General features: G+C 40.6%; 1 protein-coding gene and 1 pseudogene across 1 annotated transcript in view; both read left to right on the plus strand.

Annotated features, from left to right (window-relative positions):
* Trappc8 (trafficking protein particle complex 8) overlaps positions 1-26,959 on the plus strand; it is a 56,018-nt gene that overhangs the window by 25,566 nt on the left and 3,493 nt on the right. Inside the window, exons 13-25 of the mRNA XM_032885338.1 lie at positions 3,069-3,263; positions 3,748-3,872; positions 4,671-4,745; positions 6,035-6,161; positions 8,407-8,561; positions 12,554-12,996; positions 14,490-14,637; positions 15,429-15,525; positions 17,006-17,074; positions 17,186-17,244; positions 20,633-20,806; positions 23,988-24,089; positions 26,536-26,681. Coding sequence (XP_032741229.1) covers positions 3,069-3,263; positions 3,748-3,872; positions 4,671-4,745; positions 6,035-6,161; positions 8,407-8,561; positions 12,554-12,996; positions 14,490-14,637; positions 15,429-15,525; positions 17,006-17,074; positions 17,186-17,244; positions 20,633-20,806; positions 23,988-24,089; positions 26,536-26,681 — 1,915 coding nt within the window. The remainder of the gene's footprint in view (positions 1-3,068; positions 3,264-3,747; positions 3,873-4,670; positions 4,746-6,034; positions 6,162-8,406; positions 8,562-12,553; positions 12,997-14,489; positions 14,638-15,428; positions 15,526-17,005; positions 17,075-17,185; positions 17,245-20,632; positions 20,807-23,987; positions 24,090-26,535; positions 26,682-26,959) is intronic.
* LOC116885029 lies at positions 5,737-5,875 on the plus strand (annotated as a pseudogene).

Consider the following 26,959-nt stretch of genomic DNA (forward strand, 5'->3'; position numbering starts at 1 on the left):
TGTAATAAACATGTATAAAACTTAACTTTTAGTTGATTTTTGTTGTTGTTGTTGTTGTTCTGATAAGGTCCCCAAGCTAGGTGGCACACTGTGTAGACCATGCCGTCCTTGAACTTGGAGCAAGCCTTTTGCCTCTGTCTCTCAAGTGTGGGTTATAGTTGAGAGCACCACATCCAGCCTAAGTTAACGTTTTATTGTGAAAATATATATAGAAGCAGCAAACATGGTTTACTCCCCTACTTGTAAGATTTTACTTTTAAGGTAAAAAAAATGTAGACTGAGTTCCAAGTTGTCCACACTACAAACTTTGTACCTGAAGATGTCCTTAAACTAGTCCTCTGGCCTCCTCCCGCCAGTGCTGGGATTACTGGTCATATGTCACCATGTTTAATTTGTGCGGTCTGGGTATTGAATTTAGGGCTTTGTATGTGCTAGGGAAGCACCCTCCAACAAAGCCCCATCACCACTCCCTTTAAATACAGTCTCTCCTCAGGGGTGAGGCCTGAAGAGGTCTTCACTCTTCAATGTGTTTGTGTGCTTGATGAGTGGTGAACTGTACTTTTTCATCCTAGATGTTTTCATATTTCAGCTTCAAATCAAAATTAACTTTATGCTGCCCTGGTCTGCTTCTTCTCCTGGGCATGTTGCACACCAGGCTGGACTGGAGGGAGTGAAGCTTAAATGGAGTAGGAGTAGGTGTGTTAGGCAAGATCTTGGTTAGTTCAGGATGAACGGCCTTCTCCAGAGATGGTTTTCAGTAATATGCAGAGAAGAGGCTCTCTTTATTAGTTAGAACAAGGGCTATGTAAACCTTGGGGAGTAGGTGGGAGTTTTTAGGGTGAGTGTACATCATTAGCTGGGGTATTCCAGGAAGGCTTCTTTAACATGAAGAAGCATTCCAAGGACTTAGACATGTCCTTATAAGGTGAGAGAAGTTTAACCTGTAACCCGGCCACTTGCTATGTGACCACCTCAGGGTGACATAGGTGGAGGAAGCAGTCCTACTTCTGCCGGTGGTCCCGACCTCACTCTTGCTCAGGACTTGCTCCATCTTCCAGAGTCTTCTGGCCCCACAATTTTACATCATGATTGTTTTTAATAGCAAAAAGACGTTGATATACTTACATAATTTACATATGCTGCAAGGCCTGAATGAACTGTTTTTACATGTTTACTTTAGATAATAGAACATAGTGTTGAGTGAAAACAGTCATTTACACTTACATTTGAAATACAGAAACCATTTCTATGTATCGATTATGTGCATACTTCTGATAAAATTTACAAGAAGTATGCAGATGTGCCAGATATGCTAGGATTTACTTGCCCGGAGAAGTGGTACAATGGAGGTGATAGGATGTTAGGATTGGGAAGAGTTTGAAGAGGGCATTGATTCTGGCTATAATGCTCTTTCTGTTAAAAAAAATCAGGATCATGAAATGAAAGCTAACTTTAAAATTTTTCAAGATATGAATTTGACTTGATGGCTTAAGACTTGTGAATGATACTTGGTGAAATCCATACTTGGTGATCTCGGTTCAGACCCAAGAAGCCACATGGTGGGAGGGGAGAACTGATGCCCAAAAGTTGTCCTCTGACCTCTTCGTTTGTCCAAGCACGCACCCCCCTAGCACAAATAAATAGATAAGTAGATAAATAAATAAATAAATGGAGTAACTTAATAAAGATATAATATAAGCAAAGGGACTAGAGATGGCTCAGTGGTTAAGAGCTTGAGGCTGCTCTTCGAGAGGACCCAAGTTAAATTAATAGTACTCATAACCTTCTGTAATTCCAGGATCTAAAACCTTCTTGCCTCCCTGGATACCAGGTAAATGTAAATGGTACACAAACATACATGCAGGCAAAGTACCTATAGACATATTAAATAAATAAATAAATTTAAATTACAAAACAAATGCAGGCAGTGGTAGTGCACACCTTTAATCCCAGCGCCGCACAGGCAAAAGCAGGTGCGTCTCTGACTTGGAGGCCAGCCTACTGAGCAAGTTCCAGGACACCCGGGGCTACACAGAGATACCCTCTCCTGAAAACCCAAAATAAGTAAGAAATGAAGATACAAGCTAGGAGTGGTGGTCCATACCTTTACCCCAGCACTTGGGAGGTGGAGACAGGAAGATGAATGAGTTCCATGTCATAATTCTGTTAATTAGCTAGCTTACGGCTAGCCTGAGTTACATGAGATGCTGAATCAAAAATAGAATTCTCATCTATAAGTGATGTTTTATGCAATCTCTGTATGTTGAGCTATTTTATGTAAAAATTGTGGAAGTTGGGCAAAATAACTATTTGAGTCAGGAAGAAAAAAAGTATCAGTATTAGAAACAAAGTTGCAGTTAGGCTAGGACTAACAAGTAGATATTTTGTGATCAGTGCAGTGCGTTGTTGGCCTAATGTTTCTTGTATTTTAATGTTAATTTGGGGTTCCCAAGACTGGTTATCCCAGAGTCTACACACAAGACACTGGGCAGCCCTGCCCCCAGTTAATTGTGATTGGTGAGTAAAGATGCCAATAGTTGGGCAGAAGAGACACAGGTGGGGTTGAGGTTTTGCGGGTTTGTGACAGAGAGGACCACAAGGAGGGAAGGAGGAAGAAGACGACGCCATGAAATAAAGGCAGAACATGCAGGAGAGAAGAAAGGAGAAGCCACCATAGGTTAGCTAAGCCATAAAACAAGGCTGTCCAGTTGGAGCTAGGAGCAGCCCAGATGGAACATAGGAAGTAATAACTCGAGGTTATCGATAGGAAAGTAGATGCTAGCAGCACGGAGGGTAAGCAGTTGCCCAGCTATTATGCTGCTTAAGACTTACTAAAAATGTAAAAGGCTGGGAATGTGTCTTTCATCCAAGAACTCCATGATCAAGGCGGGGTAGAAGCTCTGGGCCGGGAGTTTTTAATTTTTTTTACTATAGATAAGAAAATTAGGAATCCTGAAAGTGTATATATGTCATTTGGATATGTCTGGATCTCCTTTGAAATATATTTTATATGAGGCAGAAATTCATGTGTATTTACATGTAAAATTTGTTCTTTCTTGTTTGTAAAGGTGAAAAGCAAGCGGCTACTCATGTAAGTCTTGATCAAGAATATGACGCTGAGTCGTCCCAGCAGTGGCGAGAACTTGAGGAGCATGTTGTGGCTGTGGCTAATAAAGGAGTAATTCCATCCAGTTTCTATCCTACACAGTATTGCTTGAACAGTTACTCCGATAACTCCAGATTTCCACTGGCAGTTGTGGAAGGTGATACAATTGAACTTAAAAGAATTATGTGTATGAATGTTTTCCCCCATGTATGTATGTATGTGCACCATATGCACGCCTAGTGCCCTGGAAGGCAGAAGAGGATGGCGGATCTCCTGGAATTGGACTTAGATGGTTTGGAGATACCCTGGGGGTTCTCTGTAAGACCAGCAAGTGATCTTAACATTGAGTCATCTCACCAGCCCAATACTTGAGTATATACTTGTGGCTTTTTGTTCTACTTAAAGCAAATTCAAGATACTGGAGGCCCTGGGCCTTGTGTACTGAGCTGCATTTATAAACAAGTGGTGGGTACTCTAATTGCTAGAGTACCGAGAAAGTGACATTAGGACATCAAGTCCCTTCCAAACTGAGTTCTATAATGTGACAAAAGACAGTCTAGGCAAAAAACACCACAAAAGGTATGTTGAGAGGTAGTATTGGGTTTATGAAACTTATTAAATGTCGCCTTTTTCTTTTATAGAGCCAATTACTGTGGAAGTGGCTTTTAGAAACCCTTTAAAAGTTCCGCTTTTGCTGTCTGATTTGTCATTGCTCTGGAAGTTTCAGCCTAAAGACACCAGTGGGAAAGACACTGAAAAAGAACGAGTAAGTCACTGCAGGTATCATGATGCGCGTTGCAGCTGTGCCTGGTGCCGCATCACTGTCCCTCCCTTAGTTCACCTTAGGTGTAACCACATGAGCTTATTCTTGAAACGTAAGAGTACAGAGAAACATAGACTTAAAACTCCCTTCCTGCTGTTTAGAAAACCACATAATGTTTGCCTGTGTATCTTTACATTGACTTTTTTCATTTATATGTTTTTGCTCATGTTTTGGATTTCCTTCCATTCATATTGCTTTGTTCATTTTGTTGCTTAGTATGTATCCTCTATTATTAAAATATTTAATACTTTATTTTCTTATAACATGTTTTATGGATTATTCATAGACTGTTTCACTGTCATTTACTAGTTAGTTTGAAGGTTTCCATGTTTACTATCACAATAATTCTATGGTGAATTTTTACATTTAAATTGTGGTAGAATTTTGGGTCAATTTGGGTAGAATGCCATGTATTTTGTGATATTTTTGTGCGTAGCTTTTAAGTAATTATTTTGGCCATTATTAGCTGTGAGCATTTGAACTTCTCTTTGGGCCTTGTCCTGTTGATGACTGCATCTTGAGTAGATGACTTACCAGCTTTAGATGGCAGGCTGAACAAAATGAGACGTGCACATTAGGGACCTTCCATGGTTGGCTCTACTGTGGGTGTAGAAAACTTATAAAAGCATCTGGAGGGGCTAACTTTAGTTGGTGTTTGTGAATTTGGCCAATAAAATGTTAATAATTTGTTATTTTACTCATTAGATGTTTATTTAAAAACATACATAATTTGTTCCTTAGGTTACAGGTGAACCTGAAATGATTGGAACTGAAGTTATTTCAGAATTTTTAATTAACAGTGAAGAATCTAAAGTGGTAATTGTTTTAATCATTTTTCTGTCTTTTGCCTTTCTAAGCTTGTAAACTGAAAACAAACTTTAAAAGATCAGCGTAATTCCTGTAGCCATGCTATATTCTAGCTTTTTGTTTGTTTTGTTTTGTTTTGTTTGAGACAGGGTTTCTCTGTGTAGCCCTGACTGTCCTGGACTCATTTTGTAGACCAGGCTGGCCTGGAACTCACAGAGATTGACCTTCCTCTACCTCCTGAATGCTGAGATTAAAGGTGTGTGCCACTATTCCTGGCTTATTCTAGCTTTTTTAAGTCTAAAATTGGTAAGATTAGAAAATTGGAATTGGTCCAAAGAAATCTGTAGGAATGTAGTAGTTTGTCTTTGATTTCGTTTGCAGAGAGGGAGAGGGACGGAACCACTTTTCACCACTTCTCAGTGTTAGGTTGGCAAAGGTACAGGCACTTAGGTGTGCAGATTTCTTTCTGTTTTGAAGGCTCACTGTATCTTTGGCTGGTCTAGAACTCACTCTGTAGACCAGCCTGGCCTTGAGCTCACAGAGCTTGCCCGCCTTTCTTCTTAGTACTGGGATTAAAACTATGTGCCACCACACCCAGCCCAGACTTTTTGTTTTTAATTAAAAGCATTCTTTTAGGACTGGCATTTATTTATTGTGTGTAAGGCCACATGTTTGAGTCCCAATGTTACAAGAGAAAAAAAATAGTATTTTTGAGGATCAAGACAGCATTTTTAGTTTTGTTTTTTTTTTTGTTTTTTTTTTTTTTCATGATTTGGTGGTGCATACCTTTTGTCCCAGCACTCAGAAAGCAGAGGCAGGTAGATCTATATGAGTTTGAGGCCAGCAAGTATCAGACTAGCCAAAGCTACATAGCGAGACCCTAGGTCAATAATAAAACACCTCCTCCACCACCACCCCCAAAAAAAAAGGAAAAAGAAAAAGAAAAAAGTCAAAACAATTATTGAATTTACAGATCTTCTTTTAAGAAAAGTGGATTTCCATGCTTAACCTGACAGGGGTATACCTTGATTAAGAAAGTGATCTTCTCAGGAGAAGGCTCTACCATTACACTTGGGATTTGCTGATCCCTGTGATTTTCTTAAATGAGGAAAATGCCACTGCAGATTCTGTGATAAAATAAAAAAGGAAGGAAGGAAGAAAATACTTTTCCATAAGAAAAAAAAATGGTATTTTAAAAGTTTAGATCATGAGTTAATTTTGCAGCATTCCAAAGTTGAGGTGCTGTGCTATTAAGTTCCTCTGAAAACATAATAAGAATAACTTCAATGTTTCCATAGGCAAGACTGAAGCTCTTTCCCCATCACATAGGGGAGCTGCACATCCTGGGAGTTGTGTATAATCTTGGCACTATTCAGGGCTCCGTGACAGTAGATGGCATTGGTGCTCTTCCTGGATGTCACACAGGTAAAGCTATAGCGTCGCTAAGCAGTTAGAAGAGTAACACTTACACCATCCTGTGGAGAACACAAGAATGAACAGAGGCTTTTCCTAACTAGGTCTAATGTGCCTGTCGAGCATGTCCAGCCTTTGACATTGCCCATGTTACGTTGTCTTCTACAGAGTTCCAGTTTGAGAACTGTAGTCAAGTTACAAAAAATTATCACCAAGAAAAAAGTCTCCTGATGCTTTAAGTAAGCATATGATTTTGTGTTGGGCTGTTATATAATGACATCTAAGTGTGAATAAGCATATGTAATTTAGATCATTCTAACTTCTGGTAAAAGTAAGAGATTTGATTCCCTTACTGACAATATTTTTGTTACTGATCTGAATTTAGTAAATTCTAATTAAAAAAAAATTGTTGAAATGTCTGCAGCCAATACAAAACTACCTTAGTATATTTTGTTTTTAACATTTCCTTTCTATAAAACAACATACAAAAGCCACTGTTTTCTCATTGGATATTAAATAGTCAGCCTCCCTGTGGCAGTAGATGCCTGTAATTCCAGCCCCTTGGGAGGCTAAGACAGGAGAGTTCAAGTAGCCTGAGCACTTTAGCTGGAAACTGTTGCAGAGTTAAAGTGAGGAGACTTAGGCCTGCTGGTGCTCCTCGTTGATAGTGTGCCTGGCTAGCAAGAAGTCCCAGTAAAGACAGAACCCAAAAACAGCAGGGAAAGAAATCAGTTGAAATACCGTTGTCCATCCCCAAAAGGAGCAGTTAATTTTAAGCTTTATTCTTGGTGCCCTAACTAGTCTTCTCTGCAAACTTTGAAGAAAACTATAAAGTACATGTATTTATTTAACATGGCTCAGGGCTTTTTACTTTTTAACATAGAGAACTCTACAAGATCCTAATACTACCTTAAAATTAATTTATAAGGGTTGGGGATTTAGCTCAGTGGTAGAGCGCTTGCCTAGCAAGAGCAAGGCCCTAGCAAGGCCCTGGGTTCGGTCCTCAGCTCCGAAAAAAAAAAAAAAAAATTAATTTATAGTTGGCTGAGTTTAGGTTGAAAAGATGCTAAGAAGGGAATAAGATGCTGTAGTTCCAAAGCTTTGTTTCAGCGGATAGATCTTAAAGCAAATTGAAATTGACTGGCACTGCTGCGTGTGACTTTCACATTCATAAAAGCTAACAGCGGGACTGTCCTGGACACACACTGACCTTTGCACCTGGAGTTAACATTGCTTTTGGATGTAAGAGAGACTTAAATAGAAAGGACAAATCAGTAGGAACAAAAAAAACTACAAACACAAATGCACAAAATTTGAGTATGGTCTTCTGCATTTTAGTACTATATTTTTGCTTCCTGTTTTGATAAGTTTGCTAGACAGGTTATTTGGAAGTAGTCTTGCTATATTGTGTTTTTAAAGCAGCGTGAATATTGTATTGAGAATTATTTTACTTTATTTTCTCACTGGTACTTAACTCTTAATTGAATACCACAGAATTATGGTAGTCCATAAAATGTAGCTAAGAATTAGAGAGCTAAAATGGATACATTAGAGGTTATAATTTATGACCTTGAGTTAACATTAAACTAAGTCCCATCATATAAACAGGGTTTTCATGACATATTAGTGTTGATTCTTTTCATTCAGAATATTCATAGGGACCTGAGTACAGTAACTCATAGGAACACTACATTATGTGTCTGTCTAATCTGGACCTTTGCAATCCAAGGCCCTGAGTAGCCTTCAGGACGATGGGGCTGAGCACTGCCCTAGACCTTGCATGCGTGTGAGTACTTTATGAAGCCTTTGGTGAAACCTCACATAGATATTGAAGAAGTTAAAAGAAATCTGTCTGTATTATAATTTTCATCGTTCAGCCTTTTGAGAAGATGTAGTTATATATCATCAAATTAGTGCCATATTCGATATGGATAAAAGTAAAATCTCACTGGTATTATATATTAATATTTTCTCATGGCCCTAAAATGTTGTTCTTGGGTCTTTTTGGTGAATAAGGATTATGGCTTATAAAATACTGGTTTTAAAGACTTTGGTTCAATGATAAGTAGCTTTTATGTAACCCTAGTTAATCCAATGAGAAATTGAATAGCATTCCATAGATGATATTAAACATGGAATTAAAATGTGATTATGTGTGTTACTCAGCAATTACCTGGTATTTATGAAAAAAACTTAAAGTTAACTTAAATCTTCAAACACATTATATCATTTTAGTTACTGATTTTTTTAATTGCAGGAAAACATTCTCTGGGTATGTCCGTCCGAGGGAGACAGGATTTAGAAATTCAAGGCCCTCGACTTAACAACACCAAGGAGGAGAAGACATCTGTTAAGTATGGCCCTGACCGACGTTTGGACCCCATAGTCACGGAAGAGATGCCGCTCCTGGAGGTATCACACTTCTCCCACGTCAGGGCCTCACAGTGACAGACAGACGCTGCTTCAGACAGTAGTTGTAGGCTGAGGTTGTTGGTGCTACACTTGCTGGTGATAACGTCTTGGAGGTGGTGGTGGTAGTGGTGGGTTTTTGTTTTGTTTTGAGACTCTATGTAGAGCCTTGGTTGTCCTTGAACTTATAGAGATCCTACCTGCTTCTGCATCCTCAGTTGCTGGGATTTCAGTCGCATTGTTTTCAAAAAAGATTGATTGATTGATTGATTGATTGATTGATTGATTATGTTAGAATATTGTCACTTTCCTAAGACACACTAGAAGAGGGCATCAGATTCTACTACAGATGGTTGTGAGCCACCACATGGTTGCGGGAATTGAACTCAGGAGCTCTGGAAGAGCAGTCAGTGCTTTTAACCCCTGAACCATCTCTCTATCTCTGAATTGCACTTTTAAACTATTGTTAATCTAGCTAAATAGATCTCATTGACAAGGGGTCAGACTGTGTGCAAAATGACATTCCATCACGGCCATGCTGTAAGGTATAATCCTCAAAATATTAAGTCATTGGGAAATATTTGTAACTCAGCACTTTGGTTATTAAACTCGATGACCCTTTTGCAATTTATAGAAATAATATGTGAGTGAATGCTTATAGATAATCTAAGCAGTGTCCATGTATGTGGGGATGGGTGCATATAGAGAAGTAACTCAGACCAAGTGATCTCCAGTAGCTGTATGGGTAGACGAGTGGAGAAGAGTGGGTCTGCAGGAGAGGAGGGAAAGCAATGGGCTGTGACATGCAGAAGGATAGGCTGTGTTAGCGGATGGGGGCAAAGATGGGAGAGTCAAGGAAAGCTTTATTTCTAAGTGCCACAGTAGACCCATACGGCGTGTGCCAGTTTCCAGTCTCCCTAGTAGTGAACTTGGTAGGTGTGTCCACCTTTCTCCAAAAGGTGCCTGTCATATGATCCAAAATGGTCTCTATGCTTTTAGACATTGTAATCCTAAATATAATATGAGTAGTTAGTTATAAATAGCATTGAGTCTCATGATTGGGTGGTGGTAGTGGTGTGTATTAAAGGGAGACCATTGTTGAGCTGCATATATTCTCAGATCTAATGAATTTAAAAGCAAAGGGGAAAAGGAAAAAAAGGACACAGGCCCACGTGCCATTTTATGTATGTTTTAACTTTATCTGGTATCCTCGTCATGTTGAGCTTTTACCTATCTGAAGTCATGTCTAGCTGATGTCATTGTTTCTTGTTCTGTACTGACTTCTAGTCAGAACTTTTCAGTTCAGTTTGATTGGTTGATTGTGATGCCCAGGTTCCAACACAGGGCCTCACATGTACTAGACATGCGTTCTGCCACTCAGCCAGCTATGTTGTCTTTACTAATGTCTGTATATTTAAAAAACGTATTCTTTCCATTTATTTTTGTTGTTTTTCTTCACACCTTGCATGTATGTATGGGTGCACATATAGCATGTGTGTGTGAGAGGTCAGAAGACAAACAGCTGTTCCCCTCTTGCCACGTGAGTTTGAGACTAGAACTCCAGCTGATGCCTTCATCACCTGATGTCTCCCCGCCTGGTTATGGATTCCGGGACCGTTGGTCTTCCCACCTGTCTACCAAGGGCCTGGTATCTTGGGCCTTCCTGTCAGTGCTCAGTGGCAGAATGCATGTGAGCACACGTGAGGCCCTGGGTTTGAACTGCAGCATCACAATCAGTTGATCAAGCAATAAAATGTAACAAAAGTTTTTACTAGAAAAGTCAATATAGAACAAAGAAGCAACAATTTGTGTGTAATAAATTGAAGGAATGTGTTCACCTGAATGTCAAGATAATATGGCCAAAGGTTTTTTCTAGTCCCAGAACTCTCAGTAAGATGGTCATTGTGCTATTTACTGATGCTCTGAAAACATTCTTTTCTTGTTTATTCGGTGTTTGTTGTTGTTGAGAGATAGGGTCCTGCTGTATGGCCAAGGACCTTAATCTATAGACCAGGATGACCCGAAATCAGCCTACTTCTGTCATTTGAGCATTGAGATTAAAGACATGGGCCACCATGTGTGGCTGTTTCGTTGGGTACTGTCTGTCTGACTCAGTAGTATTTCCTTGTCTCTCTGTGTCCTGTGTTCAGCATGGCAAGCCTGGTCTAATCTCCCACCTCATATTCCAGCTTGTCAAGTTCTTACAATGACAATTCATTAGTGCTCTGTAGCTGTAGGTAAGATTAGTGCCTGGAGATGAATTGAGACAGATTAGAGTGTAACTGTCATGTTAGGTCTGCTCTCTTTTATATTTTAAAGTCAGGTCATAGATTTTATCTAGAATTACACAGGTAAGAATTTATAAGGACTTACTTTCAAAAGCAGGCATTCTCATCACTATAGTAAGTTTTCAGAAGAAATTAGTACAGGTCACCAAAACATAGTCAGTTCTAGTACACAGTTCTTGTTAAGCCATATAATTGAAATGCTCTTTAGTTATTAAAGCTGTTAAAAATATAACTAGCCAGGTGGTAGTGGTGCGCACCTTTAATTCCAGCACTCAGAAGACAGAGGCAGGGAGATTGCTGAGTTTGAGGCCAGCCTGTTCTACAGAGCGAGTTCCAGGACAGCTAGGGCTATACACAGAGAAACCCTATCACAAAAAAGTATAACTTTTTATATTTCTTTAATTTAATAATTTTGCCTTTTTTGAGAACTTTATATGTGAGCCCCACATCTGTGTCACTCCGATTCCTCTACTCCTTCTACGTCCTCCATCCCAGTCTCTTTTTAAATTATTATGGTGCATGAGTGTGTCTGTGTAAACCCGAGTCATTCAGGTTTGCTCACATGTGCATGTCCAGGCTGACTGTTGGGGATTGTGTGGTCTGTGTGTGAACTTGTTTCTTATTGGCCATAGGCACCTGTAGCTCTTCATTTGGGGTGCGACCAAGTGGGATCTCCCCTATCAGCAATTTCACATCAGCTGATGCTATCATTATACTGGTTTTGTTCTGGAGACCATATTGTTGGAAGTCAATGGGTGTGTCTCCTTGTCATGTATAGAAAATACTAACAGCAGATGCCTTGGTCTTCTGACCCTCACAGTCTTCCACCCCCTCTTCCTCGGTGTTTCCTAGGCTTTAGGGGTAGAGGTTGCAGCAAGTACTGTGTTCGTGACAATGTACCTGACTCACTACACGTTACCTGGGCCAGGCACTGGCGTTGGCTCCTTTCCGTTCTGTGTCTGGCACTGCTTGTGTTATAGCTACATCTGCACAAGGTGTGGGGTGGCTTCTACATAGAAACACCTAGTGTTTGGGCTGACTAAACAAAAAGTTGTAAAGAATGAGCATTTGTACGTACTTGGCGTTGCTAGAGACTTTGTGAGTGCTGAGGTGTGTTTTCTGAGAGTTTTATTTTGTCTTTTGTGTGCCAAATCACTGAGCAGTCAGGAAGTTTCTAGTTTTAATTTCTTAGCATTTCTGTTCAGTGTATGAATCTAAAGACGGTTGTTGAGTAGTTTGAAATATGCCTAGCTTTTATTCACAGGTTGAAAATCCTCCATTGGTTACCTCTGATCTTGCCCCATGAGTTACTAAAAGCCTGGGTTGTGTGGGGTGTTTTGGATATAAAGTTGTTACTATGGAACTATGGTTCCCTATGAGCCGTGGGTTTTTACTGCTGCATTAGCCCTTTTAACTTGACAGTGGTAAAGGTTACACGTCTAATTTTGATCTAGTTTTTACAGCTATTTTAAATAGTTTATTACTTGTCCATATATACATAGTTCTGCCAGTTTGAAAAATCATCTCATTCTTGTATTTAAAATTCAGAATTTAAAATTTAAGTAGCAAACTAACATTAGATGCTTGTCCAAAGGAAAGCTATGCAATGACTTGTTCTTTTAGAAAGAAATGCAGTCTCTTACAGCATTGCTCATTAGAGGCTCAGAATTTTTAACAGTGTAATAATATTTTTTCCCTCCAATGCAGGTGTTCTTTATACATTTTCCTACAGGGCTCCTCTGTGGAGAAATCCGAAAAGCATATGTAGAGTTTGTCAATGTCAGCAAATGTCCTCTGACTGGATTGAAAGTGGTATCTAAACGTCCCGAGTTCTTCACTTTTGGTGGCAATACTGCTGCTCTAACACCGCTGAGCCCCTCCACATCTGAGAACTGCAGTGCCTATAAGACAGTTGTGACAGCGTCCCCCTCCTTGGGGACAGCATTTGTGTCAACAGCATCATCTGTGGACTTCGGAACTGGCACAGGACAGCAGCTGGAGGCCATTCCTGTCCCCCTTCCTGACTCTGTGCTACTCCCTGGAGCTTCTGTCCAGCTGCCAATGTGGCTTCGTGGGCCAGACGAAGAAGGTGTCCATGAAATTAACTTTTTATTTTACTATGAAAGTGTTAAAAAGCAGCCCAAAAAACGGTAGGTAATTTAAAACTTTTAAACTGTAAGATCCTTAATAGTTAGTATATACATTAGAGTAAATATTTGATACTTGTTATAATTATTACATATTTGGTACATATATATATCATTGGGTACTAAGAAGTAATCATCTTCTAAATTATTCATGATGTCTATATCTAAACTTGTTATAATTATAACTTAATTCTACATAGATTAGAATGTAAAAAAATAACTACATGAAATTTTTCAATACAGAAAATGAAAAAACAATTTTTAGTTTATAAGCTTACTGATTCTTTGATAGACTTAAGTGCTGTATCATTTGTATACGAAGCCCCCTCCCATACGGCTGTATGAACATTGGCGTCTAGTGAATGATCACTTCAAGAGTGCAGCCTCCCTGATTGGTGCATCAGGCCTGCATGTTGCACAGCAGAATTCTAATGCCACTGCCATCTTTATAAAATTAACATTTTTATGCTGTAGAATATCTAAATGTTGTGTAATAGCATAAGGACAAAAACAGGAAAATACTTGAAGTGATGGTACATTTTTAGGTCATTAGTGATGTGAACACTCCTTAAGATGACAGACACAGGCTGAGTCCTCTGGCCAAAGAAGCTTTAATTCTGTGGTAGTGACAGGAGCTTCAGAGGGCAGGAAGGTTCCACAGCATGGAACCAAGTAGATAGGAACCAGCTTTGTCTATGAACAACAGCTCACCAGTTAGAGAACAGGAACTAAATTGTGGGAAAGAAGTCAAGTAGTTTCAGTGTGGTAGCACGTGCCAATAATCAGGGTGAAGGCAAGATCAGGACTGTAGGCTTCCCTGACTTTGGCATAAAACCAAAATTATATTTGAAATGTACAGCTTTGAGTACCAAGTTAAAATTTGAGGTTTGAGGCCTGGGGAGTTGTGCCTGGGTGGGTGGTTGAGAGCTCTTGATGGCCTTCCAGAGGACTCATATTTTGTTCTCAGCATCTCATTGGGTGGGCATCCCAACTGTGTGCAGTCAAGTTCTAGGTGACCTGATGCCTTCTTCTGTCCTCTGTGGATATTCATACGTACATATGTGGTGTGCACACACAAATTCTTAAAAAAATGTGATTCGATTTGGTAGTTTTAATTTTGAGACCTATATATTTATTCTGAGACAGGATCTCACTGTGTTGCCTTGGCTAGCCTGGAACTCACTGTAGACCAGGTTGGCCTCAAACATTCAGAGATCTTCTGGGACATCTTTGGGACCCCTTTTAAGAGAGAAGATGTAATTGTTGCTATGGTTGAATTTGACTAGCTGGAGAAAAGCCTAGAGCCTCTTCCAAATTGAGAATAAAGAACTAAACTAAACTAAAGTCTAATTATAGTTTTACCTCATTGTATTCTTTGTTTTTCTGGTTATATGCAATCCTGGAAATTACTGTGTTTCTGGTCTTTATTTAAAATTAGAGATTTGTAACATAAGGAGAGAATCTTAGAGGCAGTTTGCTGTGTTTTTAAACTTCAGACACAGAATATTAAGACACACTGCAGTTATTTGCACTAGCCGGTCTTTGAACGTGCGAGCGACTGTTTGTAGAAGTAATTCCCTTGAAGACGAAGAAGGCAGAGGCGGCAATATGCTAGTCTTCGTGGATGTAGAAAATACCAATACTGTAAGTTATTTTAAACCTGAATTTTGTTTTAAAGTCTATTTTGAAATGTTTGGGGTTTGGCATAAGTATGAATTTAGAACTGTACACATGTGCTAATATGAAAACATCTTAAAATTCTTGAGTGGCTTTTGCGAAGGGATTTTATGGTAATAGTATGATACATTAATGTCAGGTATGGTGGTCTGTGAGGTAGTCACAGAGGTAATGAAGTGTGTGGATCTGTGTGGATTTCATTTTCCATATTACCAATAATACTGTGCTCACATGTTCTGACAGCACCAGTCCCTTCAGACATTCCTGTCTGTATACTCTAAATATCAAAAAGATGCGATTATAAAGCTTATGGAGCCTCAAGCCGATCAGTTCAGATAGTTATCAAATGTTACACGTTCTGTAATGCTGGCTTTTAGTTTCATAAATCTGTAAAACCACATTTTAAAAAACATTGAGATTTATTTTGTTGAAATGTTGATGATTTTTATGAGATTATGTTCATTATTTGAATAAGAAAATGTTGGTAATTTCTAATGTCGGATTACCTCTCTGATAATTTGATTATTAAGTACTACTAGAAACAGGTCTTCTGGAAGCTCTTCACCATCGATCCATCCCTCCAGCCCCTGAATCCAAGGGGTTTGCTCTTTTTTTTTTTTCTCCTGTACTGGGGGGCCTTATACAGGAACTGCCCTCTAATGTTACTGTTGGTCGATTTGAGAAGCATCTGATTTTGTCCTCGTTGGAGTATTTTAACTCAGTGCTCTTACCCTTCAGTGACTGTGTGTCTTTGACAGAGTGAAGCGGGAGTTAAGGAGTTCCACATGGTGCAGGTGTCAAGCAGCAGCAAGCACTGGCAGCTACACAGATCCGTGAACATCTCCGAAAACAGAGGTCTGTGCCCCGAGCCTCACACTTGAGGGTGTTTATTTCTTTCTAAATTTCCTCCAGCAATTCTTTTTCTTAAAGATTTTATTTATTTATTATGTATAAGTACACTGTAGCTGTCTTCAGACGCACCAGAAGAGGACACCAGATCCCATTACAGATGGTTGTGAGCTACCATGTGGTTGCTGGGATTTGAACTCAGGACCTCTGGAAGAGCAGTCAGTGCTCATAACCACTGAGCCATCTCTCCAGCCCCACACTGAGTTTTATTAGGGGAAATGTCAGTGTCAGTTGCCTTCTTGTTGCTGTGATCAGATATGTGAAGAAGTCACTTGAGGGAAGAAGGGTTTGTTTTGGATACAGCTTCCTTTCAGTGAAGGCATGTGACAGGAGCATGACAAGTGGTCACATTGCCTGTATCATCAGGAAGTGAAGAGAGCAGATAGGAAATGTGGCTAGGCATAAGCTCTCAAAGCTTGCCCTCAGTGACCTCTTTCACCAGCAAGGCACCACTAGCTGTGGACCACTTGTTCAGACACACTAGCCGTGGAGACATTTCACATTGAAGAGTAGGAATTAACTCAACAAATGGGAAAATCTGTACATTCTGAGTACATGACATATTCATGTTTACTGCAGAAAAATTATTGTGGCTTCAGTGTAACTTATGCTGCCACTCATACAGATTTTCATGATGGTAAAATACATCAGCATTTTTTTTTTTACTTATTTTTGTGTTTATGTCTGTGTTCATGTGCACATGTATTTTCCACAGTACACAGACATTTGGAGGTCAAAGGACAACTGAAGGGAATCAGTCTCCTTCCACCATGTGGGATGCCAGTATTAAACTCAGGTCATCAGGCTTGGTAGCAAGCACCTTACCCATTGAACCCCATCTCTCTGGCCCTATACGAACAGATACAGTGGTGGAAAATATACCATGACAAAATATAATTTGTATAAGTCATAGATGTGGAAAACTACCAAAAGGAAGTGACTGAAAAATACTAAAAGGATATGGTCTAATGGTAAGATTGTGGGCCCCTAGAACCCGAAGTTCTAATCTTTTGACCTTTCTGCTTAGGATGTCAAATGTCAAACATACAGACAATCAGTCACATATGCCTGTGTGTCCTAAGATTCTAAATTTCAACCTTTTAACCTTTCCAAGCAGTTAATGATTCGTTTGTTTGTTGTTTGTTTTTGGAGACAAAGCTTCTCTGTATTGCCCTGGCTCTCTTGGAACATAGCCTGTAAATTAGGCTAGCCTCAAATTCAGAGATCTGACTATTTCTTATTCTTTTCGTTTTTTCTTTTTAAATTTCTGCTTCTTGAGTGGTAAGATTAAAGGCATACATCACTACACTGAGCCAAATGAGACGGTTTTTATATTTATTGTTTGCTTTCTGTTTTGACCAAGGAAGTCTGAATAATGAATTGGGCTTTGCATGTGTTTTAACCCGAGAAACATTTTTATTCCCAGATGCCAAACTTGCCAGTAGAGAGAAGGGAAAGTTTTGCTTCAAGGCAGTAAGATGTAAACAAAAGGAAGGTAAGGTTGTTTTACTCTCAGGCTTTCTTAAATGTCCATTTTATATCTTACCGCAGTGATGTGATTAATTTACTTTCCTCTGTGTGTGTGTGTGTGTTTTTTTTTTTTAAGGCGATATACAGTCCTCAGAAAAATACACTTTTGCAGATATCATCTTTGGAAATGAACAGGTATGCAATGATGCACGGTAATAGTTGATATAAAGAATTTAGTTTTCAAGTATCTATTTTGAAAAAACTGTAGCATCACTAAGAACTGTGTCTGAAAAGTGAGCATCTGAACTTTATTGAGTTTTATACCCACCTTTAATCCATGAGATAATCTAAGCATGCTGTATGGATGAACTACACCACTTTACTTACATAAGTTCACTTCTTTAGGAAATATCCAACAAGATAGGCACAGTAATCGAGATTTTAGAAAAGCTGTAATTACTTGAGGAAACTGTTGTGTTTAGAGAAAGTGGCCATAGTACAGCTTATTGACTAGAACCCTTGTTTTTTGTTTTTGTTTTTTTTTTTTTTTTTTTTTTTGGAGCTGGGGACCCGAACCCAGGGCCTTGCGCTTACTGGCAAGCGCTCTACCACTGAGCTAAATCCCCACCTGAACCCTTGTTTTTAAATCTACTTAAAATTCTTTTCTCGTGCTGTCACCTTCAATTTTGGGCATATCACATGGTTCCAGGACCTGGAAACATTGGGTGCATAGGCTGTCTTGGCGTTGGAAGGTTTTCATAAGACTTGAGCATGTAATGTGTCTGGGTCACCTGGAACAGTGCTTTTCAAACGTTAAGAAGTATGCACTGGGGACGCCATTATGCTGTCAGGACTGTCGTGGAAGCTCAGGTTCTATGTGGTTGTCAGTTCCTGAGTGATAGCTGTGGAGGCTCCATCTTCAGACCTTAGGTTTGAACATCAAGATATAGAGAATTATTTTTAGGATAAAGACTGTTCTTCTCTACTTCTGAAGCTCCATTATGATTATGGTCTGCAATAGAGTTTGAAACTAGTTTTTAAAATTTTTATTGGAGACACTGTGTCCTGTAGTCCAGCCTGGCTTCCCACTCCTGATACAGCCAAGGATGGCCTTGACCTCCTCCTCAACTCTACTCCTGAGTGCTGGGCGTGCAGGTTTATGTCACCATGTCTGGTGAGATTGCAGACTGACGTCACCATGCAGCCCCATGCTTATTAATTAGGGCTTCATTGCTGTGACAAGGGACAACATTTAATGGAGCTGGCTTACAGGTTCAAAGATTCAGTCCGTAGTCATCATGGTGGGAGCATGGCAGCATGTAGGCAGCCATGGTGCTAGAGGAGCTGAGACTTGTACATCTTGTTCCAAAGACAAACAGGAGAAGACTGGCTTTCCAGGAGAAAGGTCTCTCAAAGTTTACCCTCACGGTGACACATTTCCTCTAATAAGGCCACACCTAATAGTGCCACTCACTGGGCCATGCATATTCATACAAGCACAGCTATGTGACCGTGCCAGGTGGAGTTGCAGTCCTGTGCGATCTTCTCTGGCTTTCCATGTGGAGCTGGGGCTTGAACCCAGAGCTTTGGGTGTGCTAGGTCCTCACTCTACCAGCTGAGCTATATCCCTAGCCTGGACAAACTGCATTAACATTTTGTTCATTTTAATTTCATGTGTGATCACATACACAGGCTTGCGTGCATGTGTGGATGTGTGGAGGTCAGAGACTGGACCACTTTTAGGAGTCAGTTCTCTTTCCCTTTGTTGAGACAGGCTCTCCCTTGTGTCTGCTGCACTCTGTATGTTCCTAGACTAGGGGGCCTACAGGGTTTGGACAGCTCCTTTCTGTACCTTTACTTTCCATAAGGATGCTGGGATTAAGATGGGCTCCAGAGAGCCACTTCAGGTCATCTAGCTTGTGTGACAAGTGTTTTTACTGTTGAACCATCTACCTGCCCTATGCATTTTTAACCAGCCCTGCTGTTATCTGGAGTGGATGTCTAGTGGGCCACACTGTCACCATAAATGGCAGTGCTGTTTATGAAATGCTTCTTGATGCTCTTTAACAATTCCATACACCTCTAAAGTATTGCATTTCTCTGATGAAGAGTTTTCACGTAACTCACCTTCTGTGACAGTATTTGAGAAAGCAGCTGTTTAAGGAGTGTCTCAAAGCTACAAAAGGCCCAAGATCATGTGTGACTTGAAATGTTAGAATTAGCACTGTTTCAGGTTTACACTTGTATGCTTTCCTCTTTTCTTTTTCTTTTTTAATTTGTTTTTGGTTTTTGTGATTCTGGGGGTTGAACCCAGGGCATTCTATATGCTAAACTAAGCCATCACTGAGCCACATCTCCAGCCCACTCTTTCTTTGAGAAGGGTCTCGCTGAGTTGCCTGTGCTGGGATTAGTGGCCCAGACCACCACACCGGGTGGTCACTCTTTAGTTTAAAAGAATTCAAGTTTCTAGAAGCATCAGTAGGAGCCTTAAATTACATTAAAGTTACAACTTTTATCGCATTTGTTGTTAACTAATACTGTATACGAGCAGTGAAGAAAGAGGAAACAGACTCTGTTTTGAAGTATTTGATTAAATAACACCAAGGACTACAGATTAAGGAGAACACTAGGATGGTGATATTTTACCAGAAAAAAATCATCAGAAGGGGAAAAAAAATTCATGCCTTTTTGGTTGGTTTGGTTGGTTGGTTTTGTAAGTGGAGCAGGTGCTAGGAACTGACCTCTTGTATTTTTGGCTGTGTGCCTACCCTTTAACAGTTGAGCCATCTCTCCAACTCAGTATGGATTTGTTAACATTTAATACTTATTTTGTATTGTGAAACTTTAATCTAAGTGATATATGCATAGTAATTCATAAAACTGTAACGTAGAGATTTTACTACGAGAGGGTGTTCTGTTAAGAGAAATCGTATAGATCAGAATATTTTCTCACATTATCTCTTTCAAGTGAAAACAGAGGGCAAGTTGATGCTAATGGTTATCTGTATTGTTTCATTACATGTTCCCAAAGAGTATCCTCATAAGTTTCTCCTTAATTCAGCCAAACACCTCAAAGAGTACTCATGCACAAAAATATTTAGCAACAAAAACAATAAAAATGAGTTTTGGTGCAATTCAAGAATGTGACTGGTATTTCTAGGTATTAAATAGAATGAAGAGCACGTTTTGTTGTGTAAAATTGCATTCTTTTTTTTTTTTTTTTTTTGGAGCTGGGGACCCGAACCCAGGGCCTTGCGCTTGCTAGGCAAGCGCTCTACCGCTGGGCTAAATCCCCAACCCCTGCATTCTTTTTTCTTTATCTTCCCTGGACACCTGGAAAATCAAGGGAGCGTAGACGGTTTTGGTGTAACACCTTTTAAGCAATTACCATCTGAGTAATGGGCACTAAATGGCCTTCCCTATTCAGCTGCACAGACAAGAAATTAATAAATGAACTTGGAGTATATATGAATTTTAGAATTGTAAATTTTGGCAGAGTACATGAATGCGTGACAGTAAGTTTTGACAGTGCATTTCGTTAAAACATTAATGTAGACAAGTGATTTTTTTTTTCTTTCAACAGATAATAAGTTCAGCAAGTCCATGTGCAGATTTCTTTTACCGAAGTTTATCCTCAGAGTTGAGAAAAACACAAGACCAGCTTCCTGCCTATCCCGAGAAAAATGCCTCAGAGGGTGCTGTCAGGCTGATTGAGAAGTGCAGTGAGGTGGACCTGAGCATTGTCGTCCTGTGGAAGGTGGTACACTGTGTGGGCAGGCAGTAGGCCAGCTTAGAGACGCTCACGTCATCCTTACTTCCATTTTACATTTTGAGACCAGGGCTTTCTGTCTAGCACAGATGGGCTTCAAACCCTGTACTCTTGTTTTAACTTTGTGAGTGCTGGAAATGCAGGTGTATTTCATCACACCGAGGCTGGGCAGTCACCCACCCACCCCCCCTCCCTCCCTCCCTCCCTCCCTCCCTCCCTCCTCCCTCCCTCCCTCCCTCCTCCTTCCCTCCCTTCCTTCCTTTTCTTCCTTTTCCTCCCCCCCTCTCTTCCTCCATTGTTTTTGAGACAGGGATTCAATATGTAGCTCCGATAGCCTAGAACTTGTTATATAGACCAGGCTGGACTTGAATTTACAGAAATAGATCTTTCTGGGATCAAAGATTGCATTACTACATTCAGGTCTAGATATTTTCAAACTGGAGAGCAACTCTGTACTCATATATATTTTTTTTTTCCTTTTCTTTTTTTCGGAGCTGGGGACTGAACCCAGGACCTTGCGCTTGCTAGGCAAGCGCTCTACCACTGAGCTAAATCCCCAACCCCTGTACTCATATTTTTTAATTAAAATTTTCACTTTCGTTATTCAAATTATTTTGTAACTTTTAGTAGCTCTACAATGACTTTTTAATGTGTTTGTCTAAAGAAAACAACTGAGTAAGAGCAAACGGCTCTCTCCTCTCGGTCAGTGTGGTTTCTTTGTGTCACCAAGAATACTGTGGCCATGCGGTCTGTGAGAGCAGGGCCTCTCGTCTCCCTGCCGTGAGCATCTCCAGGCACTGTGAAGGGCATTGCTCCAAGTCTGTGGGCGCTCAGGGTCCTGGTTCCAGCAGCCACGCACTGGTTGCTGCCTGTGCTCCATCATTTTGTGTGCCTTTTCCCTTTTCATCTTTTTTTCTTTATTAACTTATTGGTACTTGGAAATAGTTTATCTTTTTGCAAACATGCTGACTTTGCACACATTTCATATGAGACATTGCTTAAATAAGTTGCATATATTAATTGCATGCAGAACATGTTTTATGTTAAAAACAACTACTTGCGTGTTGTTATTATTAGCTTGAAATCATAAGCTCTTGAGTGCCCCTTGATGCATTTAAAGTAAGATTTTGAGTAATACATGCTATAATCTGTACTCAACTGTAGTCCACAGTGACCTTGGTTGAGAAGAGATTTTTACTTTTCCCAAAACGGCCCACTGATCACATGTAAAGGAAGATGTGCGATCCCTGTTGCAAAGTAGAGATGAATGTATAGAGCTTGGTGGTAGTTTGTACCTGGAGCCGCATTTACACTGAGTTGAGAAAATGTTTATAAAGTAAAGAGAATTTAAAATTTTTCATCCCCTTCTGTTTTTGGTTTTTACTTTTCTCACAGGATCTTATGTAATCAGTGGTGGCCTTGCCCTCCTGATCCTTTCACACCCCCACCTTCTGGGATTCCAGGTGTGTGTGATCACACCTGCCTAGCTACCCAGTGCTCGTGAGGCCACCTTCAGTGTGGGAATCTCACCATGCATGGGAACAGGAGCGTTTGTGAAGCAAACACTGTTCAGCACCAAACTCAAATTGTTTGGTTTGGTTTTGAGACAGGGACTCCATGTATAACTCAGATTGGCCTGGAAGTCTTTACGTAAAAGATGTCAAACATTGTCCAAGGCTCAGTCAGTGAACTCTGTAAGGTTACGCCAGCAGCCGTTCAGCTGACTGACTTCCGAGTTCTGAGCTGACTTAGGATAGGAGCACTCAGTGTGACCCCCACATGACAAGCTGCTGTCACCACCGGTCACTGAGTACAGAGATGGAGCCTACGCAAGCATTAAGATTCTTGGAGCATTCTGATGCGGTCTAGAGAAAATTGGGGTTATTAAAAATAAGTAAGTCAGGGCTGGAGAGAGGGCTCAGCAGTTAAGAGTATTGGGCTGTCTCCAGAGGACCCAGGTTTAATTCCCACAAAGCACAGGGTGCCTACTCCAGACCCAGGGCATCCAACATTCTCTTCCAGCTTCATAAATCCCGTATATTATATAATGTGGCAATATGGTAAATCAGAGCCATACACTGATTGGCTCTGATACATTATTGACAAGTATTTCTCTAGAACAGAGTCGATTAAAGAGACAGAAAAATTCTAAGTTGGAGCAGATATTTTAAAGTAGATTAATTCAATTTACTATTTACCAGTAGAAAAAAGGCCTTTTTTAAAAGGTGTAGTGTAGCCAGATATGGTGCCATGCGCCATGCGCCAGTCACTCTAGCATTCAGAAGGCTTAAGTTTGATTCCAACCTGAGCTACATAGTAGATTCCACTCCCCTGTGTAATACGCAGTAGGACCCTATCTTGGAAAAAGTGACTGAAAACAAAAGAAAGTGTGTGGAGTAAAGTGGGCGTGCTGGCACACCTATGCTGGCACACCTGTGCTGGCACTCAGTGTAGACAGAATCACAGGTTTGAGGCCACCGTGGCCTACACAGTCTGACAAGGCATGGCCACAGGATTTAGGTATAGTCACCTGCATTTCGGCAGTAGAGTAAAGAAGCTTATGTGTCACTTGTTGGTCTTTAACTGATACTGCCATTAGAAAGCAGCCTTTCCTGGGCCTGTGGTGATGGCTCAGGAGGGTGAAGTGCTGGGCAACATAGGACCTGAGTTCAGATTCCAGAACCCAGGTACAAGCCTGGCACTGGCCTGCATCTGCAATAGTAGGGCAAGGCAGAGAGAGGGGTCCCTGCATTTCCCTGAGGGCAGCCTGTCAGGCAGCTCCGGGCTCAGAGGTGGCTGAGGAGCTCTGGCTCTCAGGGGCACCCCCCCCTACACACACACACATGTACATGTTTACACACAAAAGAGGCCTATGTTGTGGCACACTTCTTTGGGGTTGTTTCTTGAAAGTCTATTGAAAACAAGGAAAAAATACTCAAGAATTGTCTATTTGAAATACTTGGATCACTTGAGTTATAGACAAGCCCAAACAGATTGAGGGGGGGGGCAGATGGTTCTTTATGGTGTGGATAAATAAAGGTTGAAATGCTGACATGGGGTTATTGATAATTGATAGATACCAGGTGTCGTTTTCCTTTGCTCCAGATGTTGAGATGGTTGAGGTTTCTAGGGTGACTGAAAGGTGACATTCTGTTGGTTGTGTTTCTAGGCATACGTTGTGGAAGATAACAAGCAGCTTATTTTAGAAGGCCAGCATCATGTTGTTGTTCGCACTGTTGGCAAAGAAGCCTGTTCACACTCTCAGAAACAGGTAAGGACAGCTGTGGGAAGCTGTCGTGACGATTTCATGTATGCACATCGTTGTTCTTCCCTCATGCGCATGATCTCTCTGTGCTTCACCTCTCATCCCCTCTGCCTCTGTCGTCCGTGTTCTGAGACAGGAGAGAGTTCCATGGCTCTGGCTGGCCTCAGAGTGCAGCCTCTGTTCTGGTGTCTGGTGCGGAGTGAGAGACATGCATCTTATTTAGATGTTTGTCTAGATATCCTTCTGTGGCTCCTGTCTACATCTTTTCTCCTAGCGGGTGAGATGTAGAAATTCATTCAGTGTTACTTACTTATTTTATGCTCAAGATTGAACTCTGAGCCTCACACATGATCCGTCCGCACTCTACCACTAAGCTATCAGTATAATTTAGAAGTCCTATGTTTCAGATGACTTGAATTAGTAATACGTGTGAAAGTATTTCGTTATATGTACTGTTTTACTTTAAAGGTAAATGTTTTGCCTGCATATATGTTTGTGTACTGTGTACATGCTTGATGTTCATAGACTATGTATGAACACCATGTGCACACAGTGCCCACAGACTTAGGAAGAGGGTATGGAATCCTGGGAGGGGAGTTATAGATGGTTGTGAACCAGGTCCTTTAGAAGAGCAGTGTTCTTAATCCCTGAGGCATCTCTTTATCCTAATAATACATTTTTTAAACTTTTAAAATCAAAGGTAGTCACAAACATAGTTTTTTACATTGTAACAAAGCCTGGGGTGAAGAAAAAGGTCCTAGCTGCTCTACAGAAGCTCCTCCAGTTCTCCTCAGCTCTTCATCTTCTGAATTAAACTACAGTCTTAGGAGTGGAAGGCAGAGCTTCGGGCTCCAATGTGTGCCGGTGTCCTGCAGGGTTTACTGTCAGGGTGGGCTGTGTTTGTGAGACCTGTCCATATGATAGACAGCTCTGCAATTGTCCATGGCCGTTTCAGTTCATTGTGGTCGTTTTCCAACCAAAAGAACTGAGTACTGGAACACTGACTGGTTCCAAGACTGAGGGAGGAGGAAAGCAAGGTGAGCTGCAAGGCCTTGCAGGACGGAGTGTGAGGCCCACAGCTTAGGAGAGCATGCTGGCTTGTGTTGCCTGTATGCGACAGTGTTGCTGTTACTCTCCACTAGCCCTCATAGGCACTCTGTGCACCGTTCAGGGAGAATCAGCTGCGCTGAAATGGGTAGAGCTGTGGTTGTGACCTGTGCGAGGTAATTTTGATGCTGTCGTTCAGTTTCTTCCTTTAAGAAAAGTTTCCTGTCTCAAAAACCAGGGAGGGAGGGAGGGAGGGAGGGAGGGAATCTTCAGTCCCATATTCAGTCAGCCTAGGTTGGCCTCAGACTTGCTGCTGTGTAGCTGAGCTTGACCTTGAGTTCCTGATTCTCCTGCCTCCACCATCCAACGGTGCCACTGTGCCTGGGTTATGGAGCGCAGGTTCCTGAACCCGTGCACACCGGGCAGACAGTGTGCCAGCTGAGCTGTCTCCCCAGGACATGGTAGCCTTTAAGGAATATAGTTGTGTATATATTTATTTATATATGTCTATATATTAATATATTTTAACAAAATGTCAAACGTTTGAATTTACCAATAAAGACTGGGGAGCCGAGTGCTGGGGTGAAGGCCTGCTGGCTCAGAGAGGCAGAGGACGGACGCGCAGCTGACCTTCCTCCTCAGCTGGTGCCCCAACCGGAAAAAGCAAGCTCTCCTTCCCCACACCGTCTCCAGTCCCTTGTACTGTGCATCTATCTTTCTCTCTGTTCTCCTGACCCCCTCTCACTCTGTATGGCATTTTCTCTGTTCACTTCTATCAACTGGTTGCTTGCTCTGCCCCTTGACCTATGGTTGACTTTATTTGATCCTATTTACAATAAACTCTTGGAGTACAGAAATCCTGTTTACAGACAGCTCCTGGATTAAAGGCGTGTGCTAGGGCTGAGCCACACTACAACTAGGAACAGGTTTTTCCAGTAAATGACACAATCTCAGGGTTCACCGTGTGATCACATATCCTGCAACATATTTGAAACACTAAATCTATGAAATAAAGCAGTATATTTTCAAGGTGGGATTTTTTTTTGGGGAGGGGTCTATTCTTAATCTTCAGCTATTAAAACTGGTGCCATATAATAGAATATCCACAGCCTAAGTACTACGCAGTTTTATTGGGTAAGAATCATAGCAACCACTGAAATGATCAGTTATGGAATCTGAATTGACATATAAGATCATAGAGCTAATGTGTAGCATTGTAGGTAAGTGGAAATTAATGTTTATTCCAGGTTATATTGCAAAGGACAGCAGGTGTTCGTTTAAATAATAGCAAAGAGGAAACCTTCATAATTAGGCTGTCAGTCTTCATTGTTTTTTTAAAAGTCCATATGCTGTAACTGTACTGAAACACCATTTCATTATTAATCCTCTTTTTGTCTATTCTCAGGAGCCACCAGAAATGGAACTATTAAAGTTTTTTAGGCCAGAAAACACTACAGTTTCTGCAAGACCATCAGTAGAGCAGCTTTCTAATCTCATTAAAACAAGTCTCCACTACCCGGAGTCATTTCATCATCCATTTCATCAGAAAAGGTTTGCGGGTTACTTCTGTTAACAGTTCCTGTGTACATATACAAGACGCCTGTTCTGAAAAATTCATATTGTTTTGATAACAGCATTAACCCACACATCAAAAGAAATGTAAAATAATAGTCTTAAGAGATTTAGCTTTTATATGTGTGAGATATATATATATATATATACACACACACACACACATATACACACACACACACACACATATATATATATATATATATATATATATGTATATAGTGTTAACTATATAATTGGTGTGTTACACACACACT

Source organism: Rattus rattus, chromosome 15, assembly GCF_011064425.1.
Source record: "Rattus rattus isolate New Zealand chromosome 15, Rrattus_CSIRO_v1, whole genome shotgun sequence".
In the NCBI taxonomy this organism is placed as follows: Eukaryota; Metazoa; Chordata; class Mammalia; order Rodentia; family Muridae; genus Rattus; species Rattus rattus.